The 17,287-nt window shown below is 38.8% G+C and overlaps 1 protein-coding gene across 5 annotated transcripts in view; it reads left to right on the top strand.

The window, feature by feature from the left end:
* ADCYAP1R1 (ADCYAP receptor type I) overlaps nucleotides 1–17,287 on the top strand; it is a 147,357-nt gene that overhangs the window by 77,512 nt on the left and 52,558 nt on the right. For all 5 annotated transcript variants that reach the window (XM_030943055.1, XM_030943058.1, XM_030943057.1 and 2 more), the window contains one exon: nucleotides 11,096–11,203. In XM_030943055.1, the coding sequence (XP_030798915.1) occupies nucleotides 11,096–11,203 (108 nt within the window). The remainder of the gene's footprint in view (nucleotides 1–11,095; nucleotides 11,204–17,287) is intronic.

Raw genomic sequence — 17,287 nt, 5'->3', positions numbered from 1 at the left:
AGCTATAAAAACTTATATTGAACTGAAGTTTACATCAGGATGTAATTGTAAATCTGCTAAATAGCACAACATGTTCATTCATAGAATATCAGGAAGAAATTTATTCTTGTCTTTATATACGGCACTGAAGTTATTGCATCCCTGCAAGGCAACAATTCCCAAGTGACTGAAACATAGAGAAGTTTCTGGATCTGAAACTCAAGCACACAGAATTGTGCCCTCTCATACTTTTTTTTTCATGCTTTGTCCAGCTAATAAAATGCCACAGACAATAAGAACTACCCAAATTCCTTTTAGATACTTCAGTTATGGTTTTTTTTTGCCTGGGTGCAAGGAAGGATCTCTTTAGGAGGTCCCTTTAGGATTATTTTCCATTTTTCCATAATGATTCCATATTCCAATTAAAAATATTGATTAGATGTATACAAATTTTCATAGTTATTTATTACTTCATATGAGAGGGGAATTACCTGCCCACACATATTTGTGAGAAAGACTACAGAACAATTTCCTTCCTACTTATCTTCAACTCTTTCTAATAGGAAGAGGGGGAGAAGGAATAATAAAATACTTATCTAATTTTCATATTTCTGTTTTAAACCATCTCTAAATTTTCTAAATCAATTTATCTCTGACTTATGGCAGCTTTAGACATGGAGAAACTTATTAGATCTTCTGGAATTAACTCTTTATTTATTTACAGGAGAAAGCGTACGAAATTGAGGATGTGCAGACTTTTTTTTTTTTCACAAATATTGTTAAAATCCACATTCTTTCTAAAATACTTCTTCCTTCAGTGGAGATAGTGACTTCCTTTCATGGAGGAAGTGACCAACCCAGCACTGTTGAAGATTTGGTCCATATCTCTGTATGTTTTTGGTGTTACTGCTCCTGTAAATTGACCATAAATTGTCAAGTCCTCTTGGCAGCCACTTCCCATTTTGTTGTGAATCCTGCCAGCCTTTAGACAAAGAAAGCCAGACCCATCACACTCCTTCTGGTCCAGACAAACAAAGAGGAATTATCTTGTCTCTATTTATTCAGGTTTTGCATTAATACAACTGTAATTTTGGGTCTTCCTGTGGTTTTCTGGACATTTTCCCCTAATGTGTTCCCTGTACCTAAAAATCAGAAATACTTCTGACATCTTCTGTGCTGTTCATAACATTTCTAATGAGAATGAGGCTGGATCACATTGAATTTGCAGTGTTATTTTTTTTCCCACTCTCTGAATACGTTGTGGGCACTCAGAGAAGTTCAAGATGGAAGAGGAGAGAGGCTTTGTTAAACTCTGTGTTAAATTGTGTTCCTGTTCAGGAGCATGAAATGCAGCATGTGCACATCCCCTGAACAGGGCCTGGACTGGCTGTTGATAATGGATTTATTTCCTTTGTTTCCTCCACTAGACCATGAGGTCCCACGAGCTCTAATGAGGAGTTGTTTGACTCACCACTAGAACAATTTCCAGGACAGATTATGGAATTTGCATGCTGGAAGAAATTAAGTTCTTTAATTCAGTTGTTTCTCATCCTCTGAAGGTTTGAAGGAGTAAACAAGGAACAAATGCCTCTCAGGGGTGTCCCCACTGGCGTCACTCTGCTGACATCAGGAGTGGATTTGGCCCAAGATTGGATAGAAGTTACATTCTCCTACATTTTCCACTGAGATAACTCTATTTATAAACAACAACAAAGCAAGAAGGTGGGGAGCAGGAGTCAGAATATGAAGGGGCAGCTTGATTTTACAATTCTGGCTCTGGAGAGCCATTTAGGTTTCAGTGTCACCATTTGTTGTGGTTTGTTTGGTTTTGTTTTCCAGCTGTAAAAAAGAGCAGAAAATCTTTTTAACACCCAGAGCTGAAACAAAAAATAGTGATAATTTGTAAATTCTTTTTGAGGGATCTTAATATATCTTGTACCACAATTTAATTTAATTTCTGAAATTATCAATCATATAGACTTGAGGTCAGTTGCTCTTTTCAGTCATTTATTGCTTTCCTGTTTTCTTTGGTCTGTTTATCCTTTTAGAAACAAGTCAAAATTCCTGACAAATGTTATTGACTGGGCAATTATTAACCACAGGCTTTGCCTGAAAAATTCCCATTGAAAATCCTGTTCTCCTGTGTTGGGATTTTTTTACGACTCAGACTCAGAGACTGTTCAAGGTTTGTGTCCCATTTTAGTCCCACTCCAGTGCTGTTGTGGGATTAGTTAGAAATGAACAAATCAAAGAAAGATGTCATCATTCTTTTCTTTTGAGACAGAAGCGATTTGGAGCTGTGAATTTATTATTGTGAATAATAAAGGCTCAAGGCTCAAGAGACCTGCTGTTCAATTTTCTCCTCATCTCCCTCCATGCCATTAAATCCTGTCTCCATTTTCAAAGGAATGCAGACTCCAAATTACCAAAAAGACAGTCTGAAAGAATTTCTACTTTCTCTGTCTCCATGGCAACTGTTTATCCCAGAGATCTTTCCAGATGTCTTCTTCACAGGCCCATAAATCTCATAATGGGCCAAATATCACTCCAAGGGTGGCAAAACTGTCAGTGGACTGTTCAGCTCTCCGGCTTGGGAAGATTTTTTTACGTTTTCAGCCCTAGCTGAAATCCAGGTTCACTGTGAGGCACGTTAATACTTGTGGGAAAAATATGTTAAATATATGTAATATTTTATAGATACGTATTCATTCCTATCCAGCTACTTCACACCACAACCAGTTGCATGCTTAGATAATATTAATTAAACTATTAACAAAGACAGGCCACAGCTGACAGTGCTCCACCCTGCTGTCCTTGCTCAATCCCCTTTTATGGCCAGGTTGTGGGCATAGGATGTGACCAAGGAAAGGTGAAGCTGTGTGAAAAAGCAACATTTTTATGGTTATTAACTCATCTCCTCAAACTCTGCCTTGATTCTGCAACCTTCAGGCAGGGTTTTTTATGATGCTTTTCCCAGAAATTACTCTGAGCCATGTAAGGATTAAAATTTGTGGCAGTATGATGTATGGAGCTGCTCCATCTCCCCATCTGTCTCAGCCTGGAGAATTAATGAAAGACTGAGCTGGAAAAGTGCAGGATGCTGTCTCCTTCCCCTCAGAAGGGAGGGAAGTGAGTCAGAACCAGTGCTGGGAGAGAATGATGATGTTCTGGCTGCCCCCAAAAATAAGGGAGGAGGGCTGTTGGAACCCTGCATTCTGAGAATTTTTTTAACTTTCTGTGTTGAATGGCACAGACCCTCAAGAGAACACTGCATTTGACCTGAGGCCATGGAGAAGCTTCCAAAATGGAATGATAGAACTGGGATTGTGGGTGTGGAGTTGATTAGAAGTGTGTGAGATCACATGGTGGAAAACTTAAGAGTTTGGGGTTTTAGAATACAGTAATAGATATAAAGCAAGATGAAGGTTTTGGGATGGAGGCTGGTCCTTCTCCTTCACTTTCTTCTCCATGGGTTTGGGTGGTTTTGTGTAATTGGACAGAAAAGTTTCCATTGAGGACTTTGAGTGATAAGTTATTGGGTTAAAAGTAAAACTAATTTAGGTGTCATTTCTTAATTGGATAGTTTAGCCTTAAAAGACCTTGTATAGAAAGGTATAGCAAGATAGTGAGCCATTTTATAGCTTGTTAGTAGAATGCTGTAGAACTCAAGCTGCACCAAGGGAAATACAGGTTGGATAGCAGAGAAAAGTTTTTCACAGAAAGAGTGATAAAGTTCTGGAATGGCTGCCCGGGGAGGTGGTGGAGTCCCCATCCCTGGGTGTGTTTAACAAAGCCTGGATGTGGCACTGGGTGCCAGGGTTGAGTTGAGCTGTTGGGGCTGGGTTGGACTCGATGATCCTGAAGGTCTCTTCCAACCTGGTCATTCTGGGAATTCTGTGAACTCAAGATTTGTAATATAGATAAGAAGTAAAAAACATTTAAGCCTGAACATGAAATATCATCTCAAATGCCTTCAATCCCAATCTTGGCAGGGGCAGAAAAGAAGCTGAGAACCAGCAGGGGACCAGGTGGTCCAGCAGCTCCCCGTGGTCTCCCACACCCCATGTCCTGAGCAAGGCTGGATTTTCTGCAGCTGCTGAGCCTGGCACTGCCTCAGCTTCTGGCAGCTTGGAAGTGTCCTCCTGTCCTCCAGCAGTGATGGGAAAAGAAAAAAGCCTCCTGATTTTTTCAGTAATTTCACAGAGTCTCCCTGCCTCCAACAGCAAAGCAGGGACTTTCTCAGAGAGGCCCAGCCAATCCTTTTTATTATATTTAAAGCAAGGTTAAAAAAAAAAAAAAAACAAAACAACAACTCTGCTTGATTTCCCAGCTTATTGGCTTTTTATTCTGCTGCCTAATTAGACAAAGAAATGTTCCAGAGATTTTGCCAAATTGAAGTTTTCCTTTAAAACTCTTCAAAGCTCACCTAAGGCCGGTTGGCTGGAAGCACTTAAAAGATTCTGGAGATTTTCTTGGATGAGGTTTTCTTGGCAGGTATCAATGCAAGAGAAGAAATAAGTGTGATCTCAGAAATAAATATCCTGTGTGTGCAAAGAACTAAACAGCTTTAAAAACAGAAAAAGAATTCCCACTTCTCTGATTGTAAATAACAGCTCCTGTCATTTAAAAGCTGATCTTCGCCATGTATAAAATCTTCAAGGAATAAAAAAGTTATAAAACACACCGTATTTTATATATCAAGTATGATATATTTTGCAAAATAGTTCATAATATTTATAATATATAAATGATTTGATAAATAATAATATAAATATTTACATAATATAATTAGGATAATAATGTACAACAAATGTGTATTTATAATTAAAATATATGTTGAATTTATCACAAAGTCATATTTTATAATAGTATTTTTTAAATATAAAATACTATATTTTTATATTTTGTATTTTTAAAAATATAAATATATAGTATTCTAAAATATAAAATAATATTTATAGATAATATTAATTTTATGAAAATAATGTGCTATAAAATCCAGTATTCCAATCAAAAACCTCGGTGTTTTGAGTGCTTTCCCTTTTAGTTTTTAATATAATCTATTACTAACGCAGTACATTAGGCGTGAAATATCTCAAATAATTTTTTCTAATGTTCTCTTTTATTACTTGAGGTGATATTTTTAAAAGTCCTCTGTAAACATTGCTGCACTTGGATCTCTGAGAATGTCATCCCATAAAACAAGTCACTTTACAGATACTGCTGCACCAGTAGATATTGCTTTTCAGGTATATAAGAATTATTACATAAAGAATGGATTCTAAATAATCAAAACATAGTTCTGAGAAACTTTATACTAAGGACAGCTGATGGAAAATATTGAGGTGGGTCAAGTGCTGGTGAGTTGGATCGCAGTTTATTGCTCTTCACATACCACTCTGGCAGAGAAACTTGGACTATACCTGTGGAATCCAGCTGGTATAACTTAAAATTAGGCTTTCTCTCATTGCCTTTTCTAATTATAGAAAAAAAAAAGCATCTCTAGGTAATAATTTATCTTAGAACAGATTGCCCAGAGATGTGGTGGAGGTCCCATCCCTGGAAGTGTTCAAGGCCAGGTTGGACAGGGCTTGGAGTGATGCCTCAGGGTTTGGCTTTTGTATTTTTCACATTCTGTGCTGCTTTAGTGTGTGGGTCTGGGCTTCACATCAGGGCATGGTGAGCTCTGTGCACAGAGCAGGGAGACAAAACAATTCCTGCTCCAGCTGGGCACCAAGGACAAATGATCCAAATCTCAGCCCAAGAGCACAAACACCGTGGGCTGCAGAGAGAAAAACAAGCAGGGTGGGACTGCAGGGGCTAAAGCTGGGATGGAACAATGAACTGCAAGGTGCAAATGGAGCAGAACTGATCCCAGGGAGAGACCCCGGGAGCGCTCGTGCATTTTGGGGCCATTTTGGTTCATCTTGGGTGCAGCCCTGGCTGGGCTCTTGTGCTGCCCAAGGTGCATCCATGGAGGCCTTTTAATAAATCCCTGCTTTATTCTTTAGCTCTGTCCAGCCTCTGTTCTAGGTCAGCCTTCACAAAGAATCAGGAGCAACCTGGGACAGTGGAAGGTGTTCCTGCCCACGGCAGGGGTGGAATGAGATGGTCTTTAAGGTCCCTCCCAACCCAAACCATTCCATGATTCTGTAGTTCTGTGATAGTTAGAAACTTTCTACCAGTGCCCTCCACATTTGCCTGTTTTTTGTTTTGTTTTTTTTTTTTTAATTTTGTACACTGTAAAAGAAATGCAGAACTTCCCTTAGAGGTACACATAAAGCTTTTATGCTGATGAGGTGAATGAATACCAGGTTAGACAGAACAAGGTGCTTCTCTGGGCAGCAACAGCATTACTTGGATAGAAAAAAATACTTCCTGGTGTAATAACTGGGCCAGATGAAAGAACAGACTTGGTTCTCATAATTCCAAAATTTATCAGGAGCAGAACTGGGAAAGTAAAAAAACCAAGCTTCTCTCTCTTATAACTTACTCTGAATTTCAGTTGGTGTTACATTCCTACTCTGTTGTGGCCCGGTCTTTCAAGAACCCCAGAATGGTTTGGGTTGGAAGGGAACTTAAAGATCATCTCATCCCACCCCCTGCCATGGCAGGGACACCTCCCACCATCCCAGGGTGCTCCAAGCCCCATCCAACCTGGCCTTGGACAATTCTAGGGATTCAGGGGCAGCCACAGCTTCTCTGGGAACTTCTTCCAGTGTCCCACAGTAAAGAATGTCTAACACCTTATCCATCGCTGCCCTCTGGCAGTGGGAAGCCATTCCCTGTGTCCTGTCCCTCCATCCCTTGTCCCCAGCCCCTCTCCAGCTCTCCTGGAGCCCCTCCAGGCCCTGCCAGGGGCTCTGAGCTCTCCCTGGAGCCTTCTCCTCTCCAGGGGAACATTCCCAATTCTCCCAGCCTGGCTCCAGAGCAGAGGGTCTCCAGCCCTGGCGCATTTCTGTGGCCTCCTCTGGGTTCATTCCAGGAGCTCCACAACTTTCTGTGCTGGAGGTGCTATCTCACAGAGCAGAGCCGCAGAACCCCCACCCTTGTCCTGCTGCCCACCTTGCTTTTGGCTCTCTGGGCTGGGAGTGCACGGTGCTGGGTCTGACAGAGTTCCAGGGTTGGTGCCCACTCCAAACACCTCCAGGAACAACATTTCTGTGACAGGAACTCCTCAAAGACACCTGCACTTTGAAATGTCAATTACTTTTGGAAATCATATCCCCATACCCAGGCCACGCTCAAGCCCTTATTTATTTTAGTATTTACCCAGATTTATGAAGGAACAGAGAGCTCCTATCTCATATTCCCCTCTCTCTGCAAGGCTTTATATGTAGTGTGCCCTTTAGAAGTTATTGTGCACCACATAATTCAGTTTAATATGCTGGTTTGTTACATTACCTTTCCTTTGATATTACTCTCCTGAAGGCAATACGACCTTGAAGGTGATATTTTAAACCAATAAATGAGGAGAGGAACTGAAAATCAAACTGAATGCTTTAAGCCAGAAGGGTGGATTTTCATCTCAGGCCTTTATTTCCCTACATGAAAAATACAGAAGTCTAACATTTTTGTAATTACATTTTTTCTTGATTTGCCAAGGGAACAAATTTCATGCAAATTCTTGTCTATTATGAATCCTCCTGTCTGTGTATGAATCCATGAATTCCATTGCCCATTGCACTATTACTCCTTTGTGCAGCCCCCCATTTTTGAAAAAGGGGTGCTGGAGATAAGAAAAATGTCAAAATAATAATTTTGATAGAGAAGGCTTTCTGGAGACATTCTTAGCTTGTGCCAGGGGAGGTTTAGATTGGATATTGGGGAAAATTTCTTCATTGGAAAGGTGGTCAAGCATTGGAACAGGCTGAACAGGGAAGTGGTGGAATTACTATTCCTATAAGTTTTCAAAAAACACGTGGATGTGGCACCTGGGGACAAGGTTTTGTGGTGGACTTGGCAGTACTGGTTTGATATTCTGAGAGGCCTTTTCTAACCTTAATGCCTCTCTAAATCTGTGATTATTTCGATTCCAGGACCACTACCTGTAATTTTTTTTTTCATCCCCTCCCACGTGAAATCTTACTCTTTAAAACTATTCCTTGTTATTACTGGTTTCCTAAGATGCTAAAAACTAGGAAAATTTGTCCGGCTTCAGTTGGAGTGTGTGAGCCACCTCTCTCCAATCCTTCTTGGGCATCCCTACGTCACTGGGCAGTGGGGAGACCCCATCAGTGCCACAGGGGACCCTGCTGGGCAGTTTCACACTCAAGTCACTTTGATTTCCGTGGGCAGATTTCACCCAGCAGGAATTGCTGGCTGCAGCATGGTTTACAAATGTAGGGAGATTGTGCACGCTGCCCTTTATTCCATTTAATTTTTTATTTATTTTTTTGTTGTCATCCTTTTCTTTGCTCTTTTAAATTATTTGTTTCAAATACACTTTTCCAAGCAGGATCCGACAATGTTCTTATTGGTGGGGAATTCTTTACAACCTCCATCTCTCCCCTATTTTAAGGTAAATTGCTTGACTTGCTGCTTCTCTCTCCCCTCTCTCCCAGTGCCAGCACATCAGTGTTTTCTAACACAATGAACTTGTAATTTCTTTTTAAATGGGGCTGGTTTTTATCTCTGCATGGAATTGCCACAAAATCAGCCACCTGCTATAACTGAATTTCATCCACGCTGCCATGGGATATTTATGCTGTGGCTGTTCCTGTTCTGCATCCTGAGGATATCCTTGCATTTCTCTGGTTTGCATTATCCATTGCTGGATAATGTCTATATACTGGAAGATATCTATGTTGAAATAATAATAATAAGAAATAAAGTTTTTTTTCCTATTCCTATTCAACACAGTTAACTCAAGCAAGACCAACAGGTGTTTCTCCAAAGATCTCATTTACCACTGATTATCTCCAGCATCCCTTGTAAGCAAATGTCTCATTAACGTGGATGTTCACACATAATTTCCTTTTGCACATAGTGCCACACTTCAGTGAGCTAGAAACCTGTTGCTGCACATCCTCAGATTTTCATGGAAAATGCATTTCCTGCTGCATGGACAGACAAAAGCTATCAAAAATAGTAAAATCTAACAGCACTCAACGTGGTTGTGATTACCATCCTTAGTACATAAACAGTATCACAAAATTATAAAATCAGAATATCCTGAGCTGGAAGGAACCCACAAGGATCATTGAGTCCAAATTCTGGCACAGGACATCACAATGTCCCCACCATGTGCTGAGAGAGTCCAAACCTTTCAAACCCCAGGTTTTGAGACTTTAGAAATATTCTGGTGAATTACAGCAGTCATGGGGTGAGATCCTCATCTGGCAAAAGAAACAATCTGGGATAGGAGAGGGAAAAGAGAGGTAGAGGAGAGAATATAAAGGATTCCTTTATTTTTTTTCCAGCTCCTGTGATGATTTAATGAGCATTTCTACCACAACTTTGTATTTTTGTGGGTCTTCTTATTATGATGTTGAACATGACAACAGCATTGTTTGACACTGACCTAATTCTTTAAACACCAACTTACTCTGAGCTGCTCTACTCACCACACGTGGTACCCTCAGCCTTCTGTTTTTGTGAGAAAAATAAAACGTAGGACCGGGGTAAAAAAAAAATAGGAGTGGATTTGCTACCACTGAAGCTGATGGATAAAGAAAAAGACACCAAATCCAGTGCTGAGAACATCCCTCCTCCACTGATGGGGACCTGCTGAATCACAGGAGCTGGGGGAGCCCACACAGCTTTAACGAGCTCATCACCCACATCTCATTAAATTGGACCCATGCCAGGCAGAAATACTTGGAAGTATTATCTGCTTTTCCTCAAGGTTTTATTTCCCTTGGCACACAGTCCAAGGGAGAGAATTTTGACAGAAAACCTGGTAGAAAATCATGGAGCTGGAGGCTCTTTTTCAGTTGATAGGATTATTTGCTCGATCTCAACATCAAATGCAAATAAGCAGTGGAAATGTTTAGGTTTGGTTCTTCTTGCTTTTCCTGCTGAGAAAAAAGATGATTTTTATTCGAGATGCACTCACTAAGTATTTTTTTTTAAATATTAGTAGGAAATTTGAAATATTCTCTGAGTTTTTGTGTACGCTAGATAAGCCTTCTAGGTTTGGGAGCTGGTAAAATGGTTTTCAAGATTACAGGAAGATTTATTCTTTTTGAAAGCCAGTTTTTCATATCTATGGCACAGAGGCCAGAAAGAAGCATGAGCTGGGTTCCTTTATTGAATTTACAATAAATTTTAAATTATTTTTTCTTATATCTCAAGAGAAGACAACTCCCACCCATAGTCCCATCACCTCCTCTTCCTGCATTCATGTTGCAGGAAATTGGGATTTTTTAACACTCAGACCTTTGCTTCAAAGTTTGTTACCTGAGGCATCATCTTTGAACTGTTATTAAAGACCTGCATCTATTTTTAGCTTATGCAAGAAATCATTAGAGGTCAAAAAAAAAATCCTCTTTTGACATTGTGAGTTTATATTCTCTAGAGCAATGGCTGCAGTAAAAATAATGAATGATGTTAGGACAGTTCTTTGGTAAGGAAGGACATTTTTTAAAGAAAATAAGTGGGATGGAGGAGTGAGATTGTCTCACATATTCACAAAAATGGCTGCAGGATGAAGCACAAACTGCTTTTCAATTTTCAGACAAATTCCAAAATGAGTGAGGATTAAAGCCAACAGAAATTCATGGAGTTTAATCAAAGATACGATACATAAGATTTTTGGTTTCTTTTTTTTTTTTTTTTTTATTATTATTATTAACCCAGTCCTTCTGAAAGATAACTAAATGGCAGCAGGTTTCATACTCAAGGGAAAATTTGTTTCAGGCAATATTGGAGTGAAATTTGGACTAAAGAATGTCATCTTCTGGGAGAGTAAAGCCTGGTCATTACTGTGTGATGCCGCTAAGGATTTTTTCCTATTCCTGTAAATTAAAAATATCTTTTCCCAGGGAAAGTGACGCTGTTTATTATTCTAAACAAGAATATTTTAGAAGGAAGAATCAATCACAAAGCTCAGCAACAGTGTGAGGAAAGGCATGGATTTCCACCACTAACATATTTTATCCCTTCTCTTCCACAGGTTGCCCAGGAATGTGGGACAATATCACATGCTGGAAACCTGCAAGTGTGGGAGAAATTGTCTTTGTCAAGTGTCCTGCACTCTTCAGATTTATCATCTCTGAAGATGGTAAAGTATTTTCTCTTTCTTCTTCACCTCTGCCTGGTAAAGCCTCGTGGCCAGCACGAGTGTAAAACCTCACTTAGATCCTAAGACATCAAAACCTCTCCAGCTGGGCTCCAGTTATAAATAAATCACAGAAAACCAGGATATTTGTGTGTAGATACGTGAGTGTGCACGGGGTGGGAGGGGAGGTGTGAAAAAAAAAGCTTTCACAGATTGCACAGCATGAAAATATCACAAATTTGAGCTGCTAAAGGGAATATTCTGCCTTTGGGTCTCACTGAATTCAGTGGGGACCCAAATCTTTGTTTGAGTCTTGGGGATCACAGTTGGCATCAATTTTAGGAAATAATTAAAATGTAGAGCACGTTCTGCTTGTGCTGAAGGAGAACAGAGGCTTGAGATGAGCAGTGAGGAGCTCCATGTTGGGGGTTCAGGGTGGAATTAAAGATTTCTGGAGAGAGGCAGAAGTTCCATCACTTTTTTGTGTGTGATGATTTTTATTTATGTCTCATTAGATGTAAACATAAGCATAGATATAAACATCCTTCTGTCCCTGTGCTAGTAATTAACACAGATTGGTCCATTTGCTCCCAGCACCCACTGCAGATCCCTTAATTAGCACTGTCCTTTGAGGAACAAGTTCATTTTTCCCAAAGTTTATTTTATCAATTAATTATTTTATCAATTTTATCAATTTAATTTTATCAATTAATTATTCATTTACAGCCTTGAGTCAAAAATCTGCTTTTTTTTTGCACTGCCACACACACGGAGCATCATTTTTAGGAGACAGTGTTTTATACACAGCTCCAGGAATTCTGAAATCCTCACTTTTAATCCTCACATCCATTCCAGCATGTGCAGGCACAGGCATCACCAATGTCACCTAACCCATGACCCACTTCAGATACAAGATCAACTCAATTTGATCTGTTCCAGGTCTTAAGTAAATGGTTAGTTGTTAATGGAAAACAATTTTAAATAGAAATATTTTTATTTATTTGAATTTGATTATTTAAATAAAAAAATAGATTTTTTATTATATTTCTTTTATATTTACTTGAACCAAAATATTATAGATTTAAATAAAATCAAGATTTTTATTGTATTTATTATATTCACGGCTTCTATTTGTTTAAATAAAGATTTTATTTATTTACATAAATTATTTAAAGAAAAATAATACAAATTATTTGCATTAAAACATGATTTCTTTCAATAAAAATGATAGAGCCTTTAGATGAGCAAATAAATAAAGAAATAATATATAATATATAGTATATTGTATATATATTATATTATATTATATTATATTATATTATATTATATTATATTATATTATATTATATTATATTATATTATATATTGTATATTTCATATCTATTATATAGGCTTTTAATGTAAGTTTATATTTATATAAGCTTTATTTATTTATTTATTGCTCTATTTATTTCCTCTATGTAAAATAAAGGGCTGAAATAATATTTTAAAATATTTTTCCCAGGATTTACAGATCTCCTCACACGCTGTACTTTCCATTTGGCCTGTGGTGGGGTGACAGTATGACCCTAAGGGAAGAATTTTCCATCCAGTGGAAGCATATGTCCCATTTCTTTATCTCCTCATGGGATCCCCAATAAAAGTGACAGCTCTTACCTCGTGTAGGGCTGGGTTTGAGGGGATTTTGGACATCTGTTCACCAGGAACACACCCAAGATTTATCATTCATTAGATAAACAAATAAACATTTAACCTGAATTAGCTGGAAATCTCAGCAGATGTGGCTGGGATTGCACTGCTGACCCCAAGGTGGAATTATCAACATCCCAATTATCAACATCCCATTCACTCTCCTGGCTGAATCAGCATCAGCTTTGCCATTATTGCTGCTAGTTTTAATTAGCCAAGTGTATTTGTTCAATGAGGGTTTAATGAAAAAAGCCACATTTCATGATGGTTCTCTAAATAATGGGTTATTACAGAACTCTAATGTTTCCAAGACATGGATAATCACATTTTAGGGATTGTTATAGTGTCCTCTGGCTGCTGCTCTGTTTATGGAGCTAGGCTGGTCATGGACACTAATATTTATTAATAGCAAAATCATTCCTAGTACAGCAACATTTTTATATGGCCATAGATAATTTTTACAAATGCAGCAATGACTTTAAATTATACTTTTAAAAAGTTTGTGCTCTGAGGCACCTGAAGGTACAACATAATCCCAGGGCAATCATGGGGTGTCCTGATCTTGAAGAGTAGGTGGGAAATATCTCACCTGGCTTTGGATATTTAAATTTAGATGTGAATTTATGAAGTGATCACATGGATTTCTAGTTCAGTAAATGGAAAACAGTGGGCTCTTGTAGAAGATGCTTTCTCTGACCCCTTTCAAATGCTTGTCTGGAGGTGAGCAAAGTCACTGCTTGTTTTGGGAATTTCAGAAAGGAATCTGACTGCCTTTGCTTGGATGTCTGATTTTCATATGGAGCAAAATGGGGAAAAAAATAAAAGAGACTACAAAAGAAAAATTAACTAACTAAGCTGTCATCTGGAGGGATGCTTTTTGGAAAAAATTAGCTCTGTATTTAGCTAAAAATACCAGCTGTTGCTGGTTTTAATCTGCTCTGCTTTAACCTTCATTGCAATTAAACCAAAGAGTAATTTTTGAGCTGCTGTCAACATCATGCAGAAAGTTCCAAGTGAAATTCCGTGTGCTTGGCAACCCTGCCTTCTAAAATTTCATTTCACCTCTCCAATCCTCCAGAATCACCAGAATTTTTCATTCCTTTCAGATGCAGGCTGTGAAGAAAAATATCATTCTCAAAATCTCTCCACTGGAGATTCCTTTCCTCCAATGGAAAAAATCTTATTAGTTCCTGAGTCTTTTCTCATCTTGTAAAAAATTAGGGATTACAGTGCCTTTCCTTCTAGATAGTTCCCCAAAATTAATTTTTTCCCTCTTCCACATGGATTTCTGTGACTGATATCCATCAAACATTATTTCCACCAGGAGCTGTCACTTCCATGATCTCTCTCTTGTATATTACTATTTCTCCAGTGCTCTCCCAACACTGGCTCCAGAAACACCCACTCCACAACAGGACATATTTAAAGCATTCTAAGGCATATTTGAAGAGGTAAAAAGAAGAAAACCATATTTTCTGTGATGTTACCTTTCAGTAGGACATAGCAAAACCTAGAGATGGCCCTAGCACAGTGATCTGCACTCCCAGCTGGAGAATTTTCTCTTCTTTGTTTTTTTTTTTTTTTTTTTTTTTTTTTCCAGACAGAGGTGATATTGCCTGGCAATGGAAATCTGCAGAAGCAAAATCTGTGGCTCTTTCTGCTTGGCACTGTACAGCTGAAATATTCTGGAATGTGTAAACACACCCAAATGGAACTCAATAACCAGATCAGAAATGAACATATTTTCAGTCCTTTGATTTGCAGTAAGGAATAATACAAAGGATAATTGACAGTTTCTGAGCGTTGCCATATGCTCCACATTTGGAAAACGCTTTCATTCACAAATCCAAATGATAAATATGAGCATCTCTTACTGAATCTTCCAGCAATTCAGGTAGTTTATCTGGTGCTCAGTTTAGGATGCTCCCTGCTACATTTACCACAAAACATGGTTCACTGTGTACAACAGAGAAAATTCTCCTAATTTTTACCAAAGGCAGAAAACCTGTCCTATGTTGACACCAGGATTAAGGGTTCCTAATTAAAATCCAGTAGAATAAAGAATGTAATCAGGTATTAGAGAGTTTAAGAGGGAATTACATCCTATGCTCACATTTCAGAACCAAACTCTTTGGCTTGTTGCTTCTCTTGGTTGAACACAATCAGTGCTCAGGCAATGAGCTCTGTTATGCCAAGAAATTGGAAATAGTCTGTCACTGATCCCATTTAAAATGCAGGGAAACACTCAAGTACTTTGTTGTACTAATTAATTGATTAATTGATTGTGTAAGAAACCCAAACCTCGTAAGTGCTGCAGTAGAGATGCCAAGGGTGGACAGTGGGATTAATGAACACGGGTTTAATTGGATTTGGGAAGCAGTCTGTGCCTGAGTTTAGATTTATCCCTAATCAACTGGAATAGGATGACAAGAGAAGAGTTAATGAGAAGGGAAGTGATGCTCTATCTTCAAATCCTTTTGTGTCCTTTCTTGGGGAGACAGTCCTGGTAAAGGGCTTTAAAAGCTGACATGGGGAAATGGTACAAAACCCCCAAGCTGGGTGAAAAGACAGTAAAAGTCATTGACTTCCCAAAGTGAAAGCTGTTGGAAATATTTGCAAGTTACAGTTTCTATTAGTTTGGGTTATGTATTGATAGTTTTCTGTTTAGACAGGAACAAAAAGTGACTGATAAGGATCAGGGGCCTCCTAAACGCCCAAATATCCCTGGAAGATTGTGTGCTTATTTTCTACTGAGGTAAAAGATGCAGGGTTTTGTTGCTACTGCTGAAATTAAGGTCAGCATTGCAGCAGAGGGAAATTGGAAATTGCATTAGCCTGTCAAAAAGGCAAAAGATCAACGCAAAGGTCCAGATTTCTCTTCAAGGATGTTTTGCCTGGATGAGTATTCCAATAGCCTGTTTGGAAACTGAGGGAAGAAAAGCCCTATAACCAGTTCTCTCTGGAAAACATGTATGACCCATCCCAGCATTCTCAACATGGGAATGATAATTAGCCATTGGAGCTTATTTTTATTTATTTATTTATTTATTTATTTACTTGTTGAAGCAACCAGGACTCGGAAACCTTTGTTTCATCCTTAATTTTACATAAGATCCTACATAGCAGTCATAATCAAGTTCAGTGCAAAGGTATCCATTTTATGTATAAACCATTAAAAAATTAAAAATAAAGGAAAAAAATATATATAAAATGGCACTTGATAGATAACAAGCCATTTTCAGCTGGTTTTCATCCATGAGCTTTGCACAGGCAGTAAAGCCATGAGATTACTCCAGCTTTTCCAAAGAGAGGAGGACAAGCTGTAATTAAGCCTCCATGGTCACAGCATCATGAAGTCCATCTGCAATGCAGAGAAAATGGGAGGGAAATGCAGTCATCAAAGAACAGTAACTGGAGCTTCAATTCTATTCAAGCAGCTGAGCCTCTCAGATGCTTTCTAGCAGAAAAAAAAGACGTATTGTGGCTTTTCCCACCAAATTATGGGGACATAAAGCTCTGTGTCTCTGATACTCAAACGTGCAGCATGAGCAAGAGCTTTTCAGCTGAAGATCAAGTCCTTGGTCCTCTGCAGGGCGACATCCTGCAGTGGTCAGGGGAAAGCTGCAACACAGCTCAAGAACTTTGATCTGAGAGCTAATTTGGCCTTGGTGGAAAAAAAAAATCCTGCACCTTTGGGAAGAATTCAAGGGTGGAAGATGCTGAGAGCTGCTGAGTGGTTTGGAGAACACTTGGACTGCAAAAGGTGATAGATTGAAGTATCACTGCAGGGGCAACATGAGCAAATCCTTCAACCTTTCCTAATAATCTTTGCTCTGTTCATCTTTCTCCTCTTGACCCAAATGTTTGGGGAAAGAGCTCCAGGTGATTGCAGGATTTTAGGTGTGGTGGGCACACATTCATGCTTACCTTTGAACAAGACATTTAATTTGTTTTCTTCTCTAGGAGTTATTTCAGAACTGACAATCTCTTTTGGGCAATGTTTCAAATTATTTCATGGTTCTTGTTTGAAAAAAACTTTTGTTTTTCTCTCAAATATGATCCCTGCCCTCCCTAGAGCTAGGAGACCCTTCAATAGTAATTGCATTGATCCTGCACTCTGATGGATGATTCTGTGACAGCCAGACTCAAAGGAAGGACTCACATAATGTTTAGATGATGCTTAGTTGCTATGGTGACCTCAGTCCACTTCTAGTTTCACATCCTTTAACAGGAAAGAGGAAGAAAAGAATAAAGCCATGATTTCCCTTAAATATTATTGATCATATCTGTGCATAATCCTGCCTTAGCCAGCCCTGTGTGCTCTGGCCTTTCTGTTCTCCATGTGGGACCTCACTGGAATTCTCCCATGATTTCTGGATCTTGTCCCTGTGCCCTGAA

Source organism: Camarhynchus parvulus, chromosome 2, assembly GCF_901933205.1.
Source record: "Camarhynchus parvulus chromosome 2, STF_HiC, whole genome shotgun sequence".
In the NCBI taxonomy this organism is placed as follows: Eukaryota; Metazoa; Chordata; class Aves; order Passeriformes; family Thraupidae; genus Camarhynchus; species Camarhynchus parvulus.
Note: the sequence above shows the minus strand (reverse complement) of the source record. Positions and strands in the feature narration are given on the sequence as shown.